Source organism: Bombus pascuorum, chromosome 2 (genome assembly GCF_905332965.1).
Source record: "Bombus pascuorum chromosome 2, iyBomPasc1.1, whole genome shotgun sequence".
Lineage (NCBI taxonomy): Eukaryota > Metazoa > Arthropoda > Insecta > Hymenoptera > Apidae > Bombus > Bombus pascuorum.
This window is the reverse complement of record NC_083489.1, coordinates 13,465,722-13,481,442: the sequence shown is the minus strand read 5'-3', so window position 1 is coordinate 13,481,442 and position 15,721 is coordinate 13,465,722. Positions and strand designations below refer to the sequence as shown.

General features: G+C 34.9%; 1 protein-coding gene and 2 long non-coding RNA genes across 9 annotated transcripts; 2 read left to right on the top strand and 1 right to left on the bottom strand.

The window, feature by feature from the left end:
* The first annotated feature begins 46 nt into the window (after nucleotides 1-46).
* LOC132916594 (uncharacterized) lies at nucleotides 47-660 on the top strand. Its single transcript, XR_009660134.1, has 2 exons — nucleotides 47-201; nucleotides 382-660. It is a non-coding gene; the product is annotated as an uncharacterized LOC132916594 (long non-coding RNA).
* On the bottom strand, nucleotides 534-15,596 carry LOC132916576 (adenylate cyclase type 2). 7 transcript variants are annotated; one of them, XM_060976683.1, is made up of 22 exons: nucleotides 15,447-15,596; nucleotides 12,748-13,187; nucleotides 12,440-12,582; nucleotides 8,141-8,275; nucleotides 7,311-7,531; nucleotides 6,486-6,642; nucleotides 6,069-6,218; nucleotides 5,875-5,996; nucleotides 5,545-5,792; nucleotides 5,108-5,457; nucleotides 4,655-4,935; nucleotides 4,392-4,568; nucleotides 4,133-4,313; nucleotides 3,967-4,050; nucleotides 3,790-3,888; nucleotides 3,543-3,686; nucleotides 3,359-3,454; nucleotides 3,151-3,274; nucleotides 2,866-3,075; nucleotides 2,607-2,787; nucleotides 2,399-2,534; nucleotides 534-2,316 (listed from the first exon to the last, which is right to left on the bottom strand). In XM_060976683.1, the coding sequence occupies exons 3-22, from the start codon at nucleotides 12,545-12,547 to the stop codon at nucleotides 2,152-2,154; spliced, it is 3,369 nt and encodes a 1,122-aa protein (XP_060832666.1). In that variant the 5' UTR covers nucleotides 12,548-12,582; nucleotides 12,748-13,187; nucleotides 15,447-15,596; the 3' UTR covers nucleotides 534-2,151. The 7 variants fall into 7 exon arrangements, 6 of the variants coding, with proteins under 6 accessions (XP_060832666.1, XP_060832665.1, XP_060832667.1 ...); XR_009660130.1 differs by lacking the exons at nucleotides 12,748-13,187; nucleotides 15,447-15,596 and having other exon boundaries at nucleotides 534-1,138; nucleotides 1,414-2,316; nucleotides 12,440-12,730; XM_060976682.1 differs by lacking the exons at nucleotides 12,748-13,187; nucleotides 15,447-15,596 and having other exon boundaries at nucleotides 12,440-12,730.
* LOC132916593 (uncharacterized) lies at nucleotides 10,124-11,359 on the top strand. Its single transcript, XR_009660133.1, has 2 exons — nucleotides 10,124-10,207; nucleotides 11,024-11,359. It is a non-coding gene; the product is annotated as an uncharacterized LOC132916593 (long non-coding RNA).
* Nucleotides 15,597-15,721: the final 125 nt, after the last annotated feature.

Sequence of the window (15,721 nt, the reverse complement as noted above, 5' to 3'; positions counted from 1 at the left end):
TTACTTTTTCTATTAATTAGAACTTTATAAATAATTATTAAAAAATATTGTTACTATAAGTTAATTAAAATTTAATTTTATAAATATCTTACGATCCTACCGTGGAAGACTGTCCTCGTAGATTTCAAAAATGAAAATTCGAACGCGATAACTGTAAGAAAATCTTAAAAACTGCTATATAAAAATGTAAAAATATTAAGGGTTGGTATCAAAGAAATTGATTTAATAAAATAGATGCATGATCTCTTTAATATTCTTTGTATTGAAATGAAAAACTGTTTATATAGTTGATAATTAGTAATTTCCGTTTTAATAAAAATATTTCCTAATTATACTGTTGCTATGGGTAATATTCTTTATCTCAAGATCTCGTTCCGACAGATTGCACAAAACTATAGTGTTAGAAAACTAAGAACATGTATGACTATAAAAAAATAATAAACGAAGAAAAAAGAACAATAGAATGGGGTAAGATATCACGAGATTAAAGACTTATATAAAGGAGAACTATAATACAATAGAGATATAAAGAGTTAAATATTAAGAGTTTTATTGGATTGTATATATAGATATTTGTTATAATGCTCTTTTACGTTTGTTTGTTTATAAATTACATTTGCACCTTGTGTATGTAGTAATAAATACTTTATTTCAATCACATTGGTCGTTATTTTTAATATTTAAAAAATATATACAAAAATATTTACAAAGAAAGAAAGCAGCGTTTGTCACGCTAATAATATAGTCGATAGAAAAATAAATTCATAGTTCTACTTATAACCAGGATGAGGAGCTCAGTTTATAAAATGTGTGGTTCATAAATTAAGGAAGAAATGATATATTTAAAAAATTGCCGTATCTGTTCTATTAGAACGATTCGTAAAGTGAACATGATTTGGGCATAGTTCGTAGGCATTATTGTAAAAATCCATTGATATTACGTGACAAGAATTATTTTTACTTATTCATTAAACACGAATCTCTTATGTGTTTAGATTTGCGATTTGCGAGGCGGCTTTATATTTTTATTAATCACTTTCCTTAGTCGCTAAAAAGCAATAACTTTTATGTAATGAAAATTCCACCCCGATTTGTTTAATTACTTATTAAGAATTTTCACAAAATATTTAAACTATGCCTGGAAACAAATTAATAATGAGGCTATGATATCATCGCATGATCGTATTTAAACGAAAATTTAGTGTTCGACATAAACGAAATAGAACTTAAAGCTGTCCAGGTATTTCAAGGCTGAGTTTTGAAACTTATGAACATCTTTGATATTATGAAATGTCTTTAGCTTTACAGTGAACATCGTGAAAATATGTTTATAAGTACATCAATTTTCAAAACATTCGCCCATTGTCATGACCCTGGAAAAACCTATGTCAATAAATATTTCAAACTAGCTACCTTTTTGTTAATCAGATGCGGAGCATTGTATATACAGCTAAAGAACATCATTATCGTTCGCATGCATCGATATAAATAAAATGTTATATTCTTGTCCTTTTGATTATCTTTCGAATTGTCATTTGCAAAGAGTCACTCTTGAAAATATTTTTATCATCAATTATAAGACTTTCATACTTTCAATAGGTTGTGCATTGTTTAGGATAGCGTTTTCCAAGATCACCATTTGGAAATTATTTTACTTATTTACAACATGAATATTCAAATGGCCGAATGAAATAAAGTATAGCGTTAATAGATTTTCACGCAAAATATCTTTCACATAAATAAATTTGTTTACAAATTGGAAAACGCTAATAAAAAATATTTTAGATGTATACTATTATGTATAAAGCTGTTTTTACATATATAATGATCATGTAAAATCATTTTCAATTTCTCTATGTAAAAAAATGCTATTAAAATTAGAATCTTCGATTTGTAATGATGATGCATATATCATTTTGTCGATAATCGGCCTTATGGCATATAATTGCAAACATACTTCACATGTGTAATCGATTGAATAAGTTGAGGTATTCCACATAGTGACGCAGTCATTGATTGCGTTCTTTTCCCTCGATTCTTTGGTCTTTTAAATTTTCTTTGGTTTTTCTCTTGTGTCTCTATATGTTCACTTAGATACCTAATATCTCACTTTTCACATTATGACCACAGTAATTGATCAGACCGTTTCGATCACAGACTAGTCTCCTCGATAGAATCCGCTCTTTGAAGTTGTCGGTTATCGTCGATACCAACAAAGTATGTTGTAACGAATCCTTTCGGTTTGACATACGTTTCTCCTCGAAGGTGACACTTAACATCTTGCTGTTCAAGAACAGCTGCAGTCTCTGCCGTAACCTATGTAAATGATCGTTATCCAAAAAATAGCTTTGAATAAAAAAATATACTTCTTTAAGCTAAAATTTAGTTTTAATCGAACCTGTATTTTTCCTGGAACACCTGTTGTATCCATTCTCGATGCCATGTTCACAGCATCACCCCAGATATCATACAATGGCTTTTGAGCGCCTACTACTCCTGCTGTTACTTCGCCATGTGATATTCCAATTCTTAGTCTGAAACAATATTTTATTTTCATAAATAATTCAGATAAATGAATATGGATTTATACAGACATAAATACATACCTATAAGGTTTGGATGTGTAAAAAGATTTCCTCTTCAATTTATCTAGTACTGCCATCATCTCGGCTGCAAACTGAGCCATAACTTTTACCACATTGTCGTTGGAATTTTCCTCGCTTACTGTACTACGCATCGAATCTCGTCGACCGGCTTCTAATCCACAAGCTGCCATATAGGTGGTACCTAAGACGATCGTAACGTTCTTCCATTATGTCTTTACAACGCGTTTTAAAAATTCTTATTTTCGTTCTATTCATTTACCAGCAATTTTGATTTTTTCAATTCGACAAACGTAGCATGGCTCAAATAATAATTTGTCAAATTCACATATGATTTCGTTTAGATCTGCCAGAGTATTACTTCCATCAATGGATACATCCGTTAATGAAGCAAACATGACGGCCACGTTATTATGAGCTTCGTGATAGGGCTCGTTTTCTTCTGTTCTGTTCATGTTCAAATAGAACTCCGCTACATAAAATTTATACATGATATAATTACGATCGTAATTGATTGCATTTTGATATTACTTAAAAATTAACATACCAACATGTTCTGGTAAAATATTACGGAGTAGAAGTTTATTAGCGTTCCTCGTATGGAATGCTTCATCTTGTTCCTTGGTCAATTGACGTTTCCATAAGTAGTCCAATCTGCTTAGATATTCTGCCTGAATAAATTTTTATTCGAGTTAATATATACGAGCAATGTATTATTGAAGAAATAATGCTATTGTCAATTTGAGTACGCTCACCTGACGATCTATGAGATGTAACGAAAAGGCAAGGAAAACTATGCTTAAAATGTGAGCCAGTCTTGGTTCTAAATGTGGATTCCATCTTTCGCCTGACTGTGAAAGAAATTGCAAATAAAAAAGACCTGCCACTAATTCACTTACAAATACTGTAATAAATTAAAAAGACTCTGATTAGAATTACCTGAAATAAATTTGAACGATACGCCCAAACATTCCACGAATAAAATATCACTACTATGATGCCTATTACTAACTTTAGGATATAATGTAGTCTCAAAAACAGAAAGCTTGTCAGAATTGCCAAGGAGCAAGTTTGCGTCATTTGCTAGAAATAGTCGTTGAATGAAATTAAAAATATTGTTTGATGTTCTGGAAAGTTAAGCTAATAGAGAATCTATAGCATACAAGTACCTACTAAACATTCTTACCCAAGGTGTAGCCACGCAATCAAGTTTCGTACCATCAGGATCCAACACGCTGGATGTTATATTATTACTTGTAAGCTCATTCACATTTTTGCATTCAAACTGAAATTATATAACAATTGAATACTTTAATTAATAATCTAATATTTAACATAGTATATATGTATACTGTCAACCTACAATCATGTCAAACATGGCACACGTTGCTAGCATTATCGTTATTACCAAGTATAGCACTGTCCTGAGGAATGCACTCCAAACAACCTACAGTATAGTGTAAAAAATATAATATAATACTCAATACTATAAAGATCACATGAAAGATGAAATATATAAGAATATTAACCTTTATGCTAGTTTGATATAGAAAACACAATAATTTATTGCGAGGATGCGGTATATGTCCTTCATGTTCATCATGTGGGTCCTTATATCGGTTCCACGCGAAGTGCATCCAAGCTATCGGCAGTAAAGCAATCAAAAATAATATCGCTGTCGCGTAACTAATCGTTGTGCTTAAATGCCACCTATAAATTAATCGAATGTTGAAAACGTTCCCAATCTTATCCATATTGTTAATAAATATTCTTGCAAGGAAAACGTACTTAGAAAGAGAAAATGTAGGCACCAGGTAAATGAGTCCCATAAAAATCAGAACGAAAACAGCGGAACCGATATAAAATTTGAAAAGTGGGTCTGGTTCTTTCAGAAACGGTATCTCCCAATTCCATTGTTGAAATGTTAAAAATATTGGATTCATCTCTTCCCACTTGCACCATTGCCTAGAAAATCATCAAAAGAATTCATCTTCAATTTTATATAGAACGCGTCAGAGTTGCTGAATGAATCAGAAATCGAGAGTATTTACTTCCACTTGGTGAGAGGCATTTTCTTAATAGCATTCTCCATCTCCGCATCTGCGGCTTTGAGCATTAGATGATAATCTCGCAAACAGGAGTCCATAAAGTGTGTACGTCGTCTGCAAGAGCCGGGGAACATATCAACGTGATTATTTATAGTAGCAGTAAGCCGTCTACTGCTTCTCGAGGCAGCGTTAGTAACGCTGCTTCGTACGTAGAATCTCACGTAATGCTTGTTGGACACCGGAGGGGTGCTTGGAGTCATGACTGTCAAGGTGTTCTCGCTGTTCTGCAACATGGTTCGCCTGTCAACGATGCGAAACCCTCGACGGAAGTTCGTTCAACGATTAAGAATATATTGTCAGTGGCGTAGGAATTTGTTCGAACGTTGTTAAATGTAAACAAATTTTTCATTCACATTCGCTTACCACGGGCTTCCTACGCCACTGGGAAATACGCACCTGCGTAGACGGAGGGTCTGGAGTCGAAGGTGTTATCAAGTAACTTCGAATTCCGTATTTCTTGAGAACCTCGTCATTCAAGGACTCCACCGGAACGCAATCGTATTCGTTAGCGTTCACGAGGTCCAATGTTTGCTGTGTAACATGAACCTTTCCAGGTTTTCCTGTTTGCTCCATTTTGTTAGCTATAACGACGTCGCGTGACCAGACATCATACTGCCACTTGTTGTTACCCAGGATCCCCGATATTATGTTGCCCGAGTGAACTCCTATTCTCATATTTACATCTACACCGCTCTCGCGACGTACTTTTGCTCTCACATCTTTGATGATCTTTATCATATCAAGGCCTAATTAATTAAACTTTATTAAATTTCTAAGAAGTGAAAACGAGAGGAATGGATAAGAATAGACATATTTTAAAATGAATAATTTACCTAAATCTACGCAGTTTTTTGCATGCTGAGAATTCGGAGTCGGTACTCCACTTACGCAATAGTAACAGTCACCTAAGAATTTGATACGCAGAACATTATGCCTTTCGGAAGCCTCATCAAAACTACCGAACAAATCGTTCAATGTCTCTACTAATTTTCGTACGGGCAATGTCACGGTTAGTCCGGAAAAATTCACCACGTCAGCATATAAAATGCTTACGTTGTTGTGCGTTTCGACGCATAAATCACTAAGAACCAATGAATAATACTTGTTACAAGTTTGAAGTCTTTGCGATGAAAGATATTTACTTATTATGGTAATAAACGTACTTATGAGGACGACCTTTGGGAGGAGGTTTTTTATGTTCTTCTATAAATCTAAAAATGTCCCTAAAATCTTTCTTTATCTTTGCAGCTATATGTTGAGGCAATATACTCCGCGTAAGTTGCTCCTGAAAATTATTATTCGTTTTTATGACAAAATACTTAATCACGTTCTAAGAAACTCGTTTATAGAAACATACTTCCTGATCTTTCTCATAATTCAACCGCAGTGTTGATTCCACACACTTGCGGTGATCTAGGAACGATCGTCTGATAACAATTTCATTCATAAATCTGAAGTATAATCCGAGACCATTCACGCAAGCAAAGTATATAGTGTCTGTAATGATCTGAAATATTTATAAATCAAATTAAAATATTGGAAAAGAAAATTTTTTGATAACTCAAGAGAATAAAATAATTTAAAAAAATGTAGCTCTTTATACTTTGATTTTAACTGTTGTTTTGTGAAAGATACCAAGACTATCTTTCAAAATGACAAATTCACTCTGTCAGTTGATTATTTAATCATTCCGAACAGTCTGCTGTTTGAAGATACATTTATACAGTTTTTAACGATCCGACGTCAATAAGCAGCAAACGTATGATATTTTTACCTTTGTGCTATAATCGAATGTGTTTCTGTAAGTGATTAACAAGAGAGTGGCTAGGTAACATATGGTAGCCGTGATCCCGAGTACGAAAGCGTGTAGATTCTCCGTAAGAGGCAGGAAAACGTAACACGCCAGGAGCGCGTGAGTCGCGTACGCAGGTCTGCAAAAAAACAAACACAATCACATGTATATAAACGAAACGTATATAAAAGTTCATGGTTGTGCATTCATTAGCAGCAAAGGTAAAACGCAATTAACTGATCGCTAAATGGAATCTGCTAATGAGAATTGCACATTAGCTTAATCCTGGTATCGAATACTCATTATATTTATTCTCGAATCCTCAAATGGATACGTACAATAATAAAAGAAACAAATTGGAACTAAAAAAAACGGAGGGCAAGAAATAAACGATGCAAGGTATCAAGATATAACGCCAGCAACTTCATTAACTCGATCTAGGTGAAATAATGAAAAGATAACAATTTATGATACTAGCCAAGCTTTCTTATCTGTTCTGGAACATCTATTTTTAACACAAAAAATCATTACGATTTACCGATAATTTAAAGATAAACGAGGATACGACCGCCTAGGGAATTATCTCACGGAACCTCTTACAAAATATTTCGCGCAACGAGATTAACATCAATTTTGTCGATTTTTCACAACTATTATACATACTAACAGTTTTGAGGAAGTAAATCTAAAATACGAGTTACAGAAAGCCGACTGTACCAATGAGAAAATCGAAGGTCGCGAATGATAATTAAACGGTGGCCTTGTCATGATTAGCCGGGAACTTCCCCGTTTTCTTATCGGCGTTACCTTATCGGTGGTATGTCGTCGTTATAGAGGAGGGTGTAGTACAAGGGAACGGCCAAGTCACCGACTACCAGTAGCACTACGATCAAGCAGGACAACATGACCGGTAAATAGGCGTTCCTAGCGATAATTTTCGACCTGAACGAGATCGCGATTAGCGGGCATAGTAGCGCGCTCACCAGACTGCAGATCACCACATCCGGCACACAATTCTCTATGCTGACCTACGAAAAAGTAGAATAAATTTAGTATCCCTTTTTCTGTCTCTCTTGCTCTCTAAATACTTAAAGCCTAACTGTATTTTTAACTTTACTGATTAATTTCTACGTAATTTGAATGTATCCCGTGCGTGACTATTATTAGGAATAAAACTGGCCACTCCTTACCAATGAAGATTATCGATTCACTAAGAACTACAATTGTGACCTGAGTATACAGAAGTAATTGTAATTGCACGATATTTACAAAGCTATTGATGGAATTTAGAGGAAAATCTAAGTCCGATAAGTTGCAGTTTTTAGTACGCCTTCTTTTTTTAGTATGAAAAATGAATAATATATAGAGAATTAAGTATCGTTGTTTTTCTATCAACACTATGTTTTAGTAAGTAAGATATTTTATAGATACTAGAATCAATTGTTTGTAGTTTGTTTAATCATTATTTGAAATAATTTGTAGAATCGAACGAATGCGATAATCTAATTAAAGACGAAAGGGGAAGTTTTAATTAATAGGATATATTCTTCATAGTGTAGTGCGGTTCCTCGATAACAACTGGATACGTAGCTTCGAAACGGAGCGCCCTATTGTTTCGTATTCTGTTTCTCACTTACCATTGTAACCAGAATCAAACAATACGTGATTCCGAGGGCCAATTGCAAGAGTACGAAGAGCGACAGATAACCATACTGAATCCTCCTTTGGTAAACTGTGAACAGCTTCTCTAGGCCCTTGTATTTGAACTGTTTCTGAAAGTGCAAGCTCACATCAGATTATGTATTCGGTGTGTGACCGGACGATTGTTTGAGCTTTCTAAATAAGCTAACTATTATCACCGTCAACGCAATGATATTTTATCAATAATTATCTAATTAATTTTCTAAGATTTTTATAATAAAAATTGATGATAAAACCTATGCATCGTCGAAATTTAAAAAACAATGTACATCATTATATAATGATAAGACGATATTTTATCGATAGCGATCTGATTAATTTTCTAACATTATTATAGGAATAAAACTGGATAGAAATTCATAAAAATTATGAATTGTCCAAAAGAAAGTATGATTGTTTCTTAAAGAGCATCGTTTGTAAAAGAGAGTATATTACATTTAAGTTAAAAATAATGATTAATAACTGAAATAGCTGGAAGTACGCGATACACATTTTGCAATGCATTCCATCGACTTTCACCCACGATCATTTAAATTTAACGCTTGATATAGTACATGATTGCCTCGTTAGCTTCCCAATGACTCGGAAATTGAAGTTCCTTAGAATTCGACTAATTAAAGTTATTAACAATAACGATCAGAAGACCAAAATAAATTTGCAGAGATAGAAGAAGCGGGAACGATAATTAGTAAGTATTCGAACGGCTGCAAATGTTCCATTCCTGTCGAGTGTTTGTATAAAATAAGAATCGTCTGTGTACTTACGATGGATGAACAAATACACGGCAAAAGAAAGAAAAATATTTAAAATCAAGAAGATTATTGATTTTAAGGAAAATTCGTTTTATATTGTTCTAATATAAAGCCAGTTGAAGTACATTAGTAGCAGTAACACTTTTTACGCAGATGAGTATATCATTCAACACGTAAATCTTATAATTAGAATAACACGTGTTTGCCACATAGATCTTTCGAAGAACGTGACATTTATATATGTACCTATACGCAATTACATATCATTTAGTGAAGACCAGTAATGGAAATTTCACACGATTCTTATTCTCCCAGTAAACATACATTGAGATACAAATGAAGAGAGACTACAGTAAAATTCCAGTCCTGGAAAAATACAAGAGAGATCCTTCGATGTTACCTACGCTCGGACCGATATGGAATCACATGTAAATGCGTCACAGAAGAAACACAGCATCGCGAGATATTAACTTAAAAAGGTGTTTAAAAATCTACAGCAAACACAAGTAACGATATTACAAACTAAAGATAATAAACTATGGGAATTTGATTAATCATCTCTAAAGTAAGTCACTATATAAAATCACACCTTTCTGTCAAAATGGTACTTCCTCTTCCTTCTGTTTTATCAAACAAGACAGTATTTTAAATCAATTCTAAACTTTCTCAACTTGTAATTTTATATTCCAAGAACTTGGTATATATAAATAGTGGTTTCACGCGACACGATTAAACAGTATATATCCTTTTATAAAGAATAACTATTATTCGATATCGAACGGAAACCACAATAGCCACAGTAGCCACAGTTTCATTGATGGAAGAGTCAAAAAACTCGGCGTTACCAACGTGCGCGTATCTCCGACAGTCACCGGCTGTCTGATGTAAAATCACGGTAGCTGACGTGAATTATGCGGCTCGTAAAGCACGATAAAAATCGTAGCGGGTATCGCGGAGCGCAGCCGCGCCTCCGCACGATACGGCGTGGGTCTCCTTTTCACGGTTTCCTGCCGCAGGAAAGCGACGATGCCCGGCGAAACTCTCGAGGCTCTCTCCACCGGGAAACCAACGAGTTCCCGTCTACATTTCGCGCGTGCGTTTTCGTATCCCGCGAACCTTTCGTCCGGTCCGTCGAATATTGATCTTCAATCTCTCGGGCCCGACCACCTTTTTCTCTGTCCCTATTCTCCTTGTGTGTAATCGTCATAACATTCCTGTCTTCGTTTCTCGATCATAGTATCTAAATTAATTGTGAGTTAGCAGTATGTATATAGAGATGTAGGCAATATGTCTGGGAGGATTTTAGTGAATATACCTATTGCTCTCCTTAATCACAATGTCCTGTTTATTATTTTGACACATCTGAGAAAACTGAAGTTTTACTATTCTTTTGTAATAATCTTGTTTTGTGTTTTCTTTGTTCAATTAAATTTTGTAATGGCCTATATAATATATCTTTACTTAATAGAAAAGTTAAATTAAAAATTAAGTTAAAAGTGAAGTTAAAAAGTAAATAATAGTTTCTAGGATTATTATAAATTAACAAAGATTCAATATATCGTTAGTTGTTCTTAGAATTATTCCAGTAATATCTTGAGAGAGCATTTCAGTCTGTAAATCAATTGAAGTTTCTGTAATTGGTATTTCGCGTAAGTTAACAGGGAGTACTAAGTGAATTAAGAATCATTTCTGAAAAAATTTCCAAATAAAAACAGTGTTCCAGTATCGGAATCATTGAGATTCCAAGTTTCATTTTTGGGCACAAAATATACTATACTAGACAAGGGCGACATAAGTTTTAAATATAATCGATATTGCGTGAAGGGATTGGAGAGATCAGAAAATATTTAGCATTCCAGTGGCAGCGAGATTAGAACTTTCGATAACGTTGCTTGTCGATAACGCGATCGTCGTAAACTGTTTTGGAAGTTAGCAAGAACATAAGACCGCTTAGAAAAGATAATCGTGTACTTGTTTATGAACTAAATTCCTTAATATATGATAGATGTATGTACTTACATATATCTTCTAGATTGACGGGAAATGAAATAGTTTTTCTATTTGAAGGATACGAAGACGAAGATAGATAACGAAAAATGATATTATCTTTGATATTCCTATATCATTCAACGAGGAAATGTTTCAATGATTGCCAGGAAAATGGCGTCAGTTTGGAAACTTGCAACACTTCGATATCAAACACTTCCTCGCATCATTGAATTACCACGAAGGACGTGATCCAGATTGAATAAATTTTTCTCTATTGCGATTATCAAAGGCAATTGTTGATATAAGCTCGATGATATTGTAACAAATAAACTGTTCGAACGATCGTTCGCCATGAAAAAATTCAACTTTTCCTTGTAATCGATAGAATGAGAAAAAACATGATATAACATCGGACTACTCTTCAATTTTTAGCGTTAGCGTTAGCGATTGCATGCAGTTGAGAAGTTATCGAAACCCGTCTTCAATAGATAAAGCCAACGATAGTCAGTCGCAATTTCACGGAATTCTTGGCGACATTACTAGATAGTGATTTTTCGCGTTCACTAATGCTTCCGTGGCCTTCTCCTTTCATCCTAATGTCATCCTTATAATTCAATTATCGTACGCGTCGGAAATGTTTTGCAAAATGTATGAAAGACGGCTAAGCAGGCGGAAATGTTTACTTATGACTAGAATGATACGGAAATAAGACGGATTATCTTTTGGTCGAAGTACATATATCGACTTTGAGCCGAATGCTATTACGTGAAAATACATTAGATTAAATTCGTTACTCTTTAATTATCTCGTTTATATCGCGAATATAATCATCAGCGATTACGAAACGATATTTCATAAACATTTTTCAGGCGCAAATGAAATTGATAGAATTTTCTAGAAATGTCCTTCCACGGGACTTTAATATCCATCCGTTGAATTCTAATGAAGCTCGCGAGTAACTTTACTCGATTTAATTCATTCCGCGTATCAGCTTCATACATTGATATATATGACACTACCATCGTAATTGAAATATATGATTGAAATGTATGATTAAATACGTGTATGTATTCCTTTTCTGATAAAAAAGAATTCATTTATAATTCTAATTAAGATCGCTCGCTTATTATACAGTGAAATGTTTAATCACAGAGTAAACAACGCGTTTAACCCTTTCGTTCCAAGTGGTAAATATAAATATTTTAAATTATTAGAAAACTAGGAGGAATATTATATCACTCCATGATTTTGTGCTATCGTTCTCAAGTTAATTACCAACATACACATAATGCACATTTGCACATGTTACGACTAAATAGATAACCGTTTCAAAACAACTGATTTTTGTCTTATCTTCGATTTGGGAAAAAATATTTATATTCGGGGATGAAAGAGTTAGGCGGAGTTGTTTCCGTTCTAGGATATTCGATATTTCTTGCCACGTTTGAACGTTACCGGTCACGATCACGATCAGCAAACAATTGTTGCACTCACTCGCAAACTGGAGCAGGTCCACTCGTCGAGGCTATTCGGTGAGACAATTCGGACATCGCCCATGTGCAGAGAATTCAAGGATGCACGAGTGACCAGACCCACGTCCATTTTCCTCGAGAGATTGTTCTCGAGTCCTGTTCCTTCTTTTCTGCCAATCAAAGAGACACAATCGACGACGATGACCAGGACGACGGCGACGACAAGGGCAACGACAACGATGACAACGACAACGACAACGACCACACAGTTGTTCGATCCATCGCGGCTACAATCCACGATCCGACTGATCGTATGTGAAAATGACTCACCCTGAATCGACTCTCGGCTCACTGGCCGTGTGCTTCGTGTTCTATCGTGCTATTCGTGTCGCCTCTAAAGTACTACCGCGTTATACGGCTATGTCGTTTTATCGTGATAAGGGAAATGGGCCACTCTAAACGCTGCCTTCCCTTCTCTGTCTATAGCATTTCCCTCTTCGACTCCGTGGACGTTTAACGAACGCGTGGTCACGCTTTTCCGAGCTTTCAACCTTTCAGAGGCGCATACGAGCACGTGATGCCTCGCTGCCAAAGCGATAAAGCCACTTGCCCGTTGTCCGAGATCACGCTCGTGATTTCATTCCGCCGGTTTGTCCTTTTAAGCCGCACGACCGATGTTCGTCGGTTTCGTTAGTCGGGTTCCTTTCGATTCCGCGAAACCTCCTACGTTCGTCGTTTATAATTCACATGTGTCCGGCGATCGTTCACCACTGAAAATAAAATAATAGATTCGTGTGAGTGTCTTTGTAAGAATGTAAGGTCGTTTAACAAAGAGATCGTTAGTGAAATATCATGGATCATACAGTGCTATTTTAAATAAGCGTAAACTTAGAGTGCACGTGAATTAAACGCAAGAAAGATTGAGAAGAGTAACATAGACATGTGTTAGCTTTAATGGTATCCATTATCGTGATAGACAACTTTCTCTGTCAGATTCACGCTCGATGCATCTTCATTAGAAGCGACTCGTGATTAGGAAGAATGAAAGATCCTTTCGAAATTTTATCGAGCTCGAGTTTCATCGAGACTCGTTTTATATTATCATTTATCCTTGATCGACTCGATCCTCGGTCGATAATCCGGTAGTCTCTTAGTATACATATATACTGAGAACTTGATCACCTGATTGTGACGCAGGTTTTGTACAGAGGTACGCAACTGATGCGAAGTTTTATGTTTCTTTTCTTCTATCGTGTAATACATAATTTCTCTATTCCAACGACATATTAACTACTCTTCAACAGATTCACTGATAATCTTAAAACTATTGTAATATTCGTCAATCTGCAGAAAAAAAAGAAAAAATTATTCAACAATAAATTTTATAGATAGAATTGATTCACCTCCTATTAGTATATACTTATTAGCGCGAAAATGATATTTGCAAGCAATAGCTCGGTCATTGCGTTTGTTACCTCACGCTTGAGTACTCCTTGCTGCCGGAAATAATCTATGAATTAAACTCCTACCGATAAGTGTGAATACGTGTATTTCAATTTGCATCGAGTCATTTAAGAAATGACACAGTCTTATTTTAAACTACTTGCAAAGGTAAATACAGAATATGTATATATAACCTTGACTAACAAATTTGTGATTTTCGAGGTTGCAAAGAGATGAATGAAGACACTAAAAATACTAGCTATAAGAATATTTAAAATATCATAATACTTTAAAATATATTAAATCTTTCAAATACAATTGAAAATATTCAGCCTCCAAAACCCTAATATAAAATTTACACTTGGGAATATTGATTAATTATTAATTGTTAATTGATTAATACAAACTATGTAATATACTTGATAGAAACAGCAACTATGAAGCGTCAGACGATAATTAAAGTATTAAAACGATAATAATTAATGTCTAGACTCATACAAAAGTCTCCAAGTGCAGATACAACAGATCTACTCATATACGTGCGAAGAATTGCAAATCATGCATACTGATTCAAAAACTCGACGACCTCCCATCGCGTTTACAACGAGTCAGACCGTCAGACGTCTTTTAATCGTCGTGTCTTAATTACATCTTGCTCTCGCTCCTTCGTGTGTGAGCAAAGCCATGGACGCTTCACGTAGCCCTAAATAAATGACGGTAGAAGAAAGGATACAATTAGCTTGTTAGTCAAGCAGGATATTTTCCGCACTAACAGATAAACCATGAAGGAACGAATCGATTATTATACCGTTCAAGACATTTAGGATATTATTTGCTCATCAGAGGGTAAGCATTCGATGCTTAAAGAGCTCCAATATTTCATACAGGTAATCACCAAATACATATAATCTAACATAAAATATTGTGTACAAATATATTTTTTATAATGATTTATAAACATAGCTATCTAATCCTCCTTTTCGAATAGAATCTGCATAATAATTGCGAAAAAGCGAAGTTAGTGATCGTGTATACTGTGATCTTTCATCGATCATACTTTTGTCAGAAACATCGACTATTGTTAGATTATTAGCCGGATAATCGAGCAATCGACTGAGTCATGCTATTGATCTTAGTCTGTAATTACAGTGTTAAAAAAAAGAACGGTGTCTATCTCTTTGTAATTTTATGACAGGATAAAAAGCTGTTACGACACCATCCATGAAGATAATCAGTTCGTTTGTTCATCCTGCAATTCAAGAGGATCGAGCATCGATAACCGGTGAAACTGTATTGTTGAAGATCCTTTATTCATGTGCAAATATTTACACCAATATGATGTGCAATGATGTGCAAAATAGAATGTAAAGCTCCGTAGATAAGATGCGTAATGAAAGAAAGAAGTGTGCACGATGATCAAGTATGGCACCAATACATCCAACGAAATATTCCACACCCCTAATAAATTAGAGATAAATAGTTTGAACATGCACAGACCTTCAGAATAATTACTAGAGTACTATGACAGTTTTTCTTCTATATTTAAGTAATAAGTAATAAGATTAACATGATGGATGATCACTTACCAATATTATTAGAACGATATCTCCCTATGATTTTAATTTCCGCCAAACTATCCAGTATAGTAGCAGACGATGTACACGTTTCCACTATTTAGACACGTTGCTCGGACAATTCATCGATAGATCACACGATTTAACCGCGTTGAGCCGCCGCGCGCAATAAGCTACTTTCGTCTGACGAAACTTTCCACTAGCGATATCTCCATGAAGCATGGCAAGCTCGGCAGGTACACAGTCGGGCCACGGACATGGGTCGTACACCTACGACTCCTTTTCGA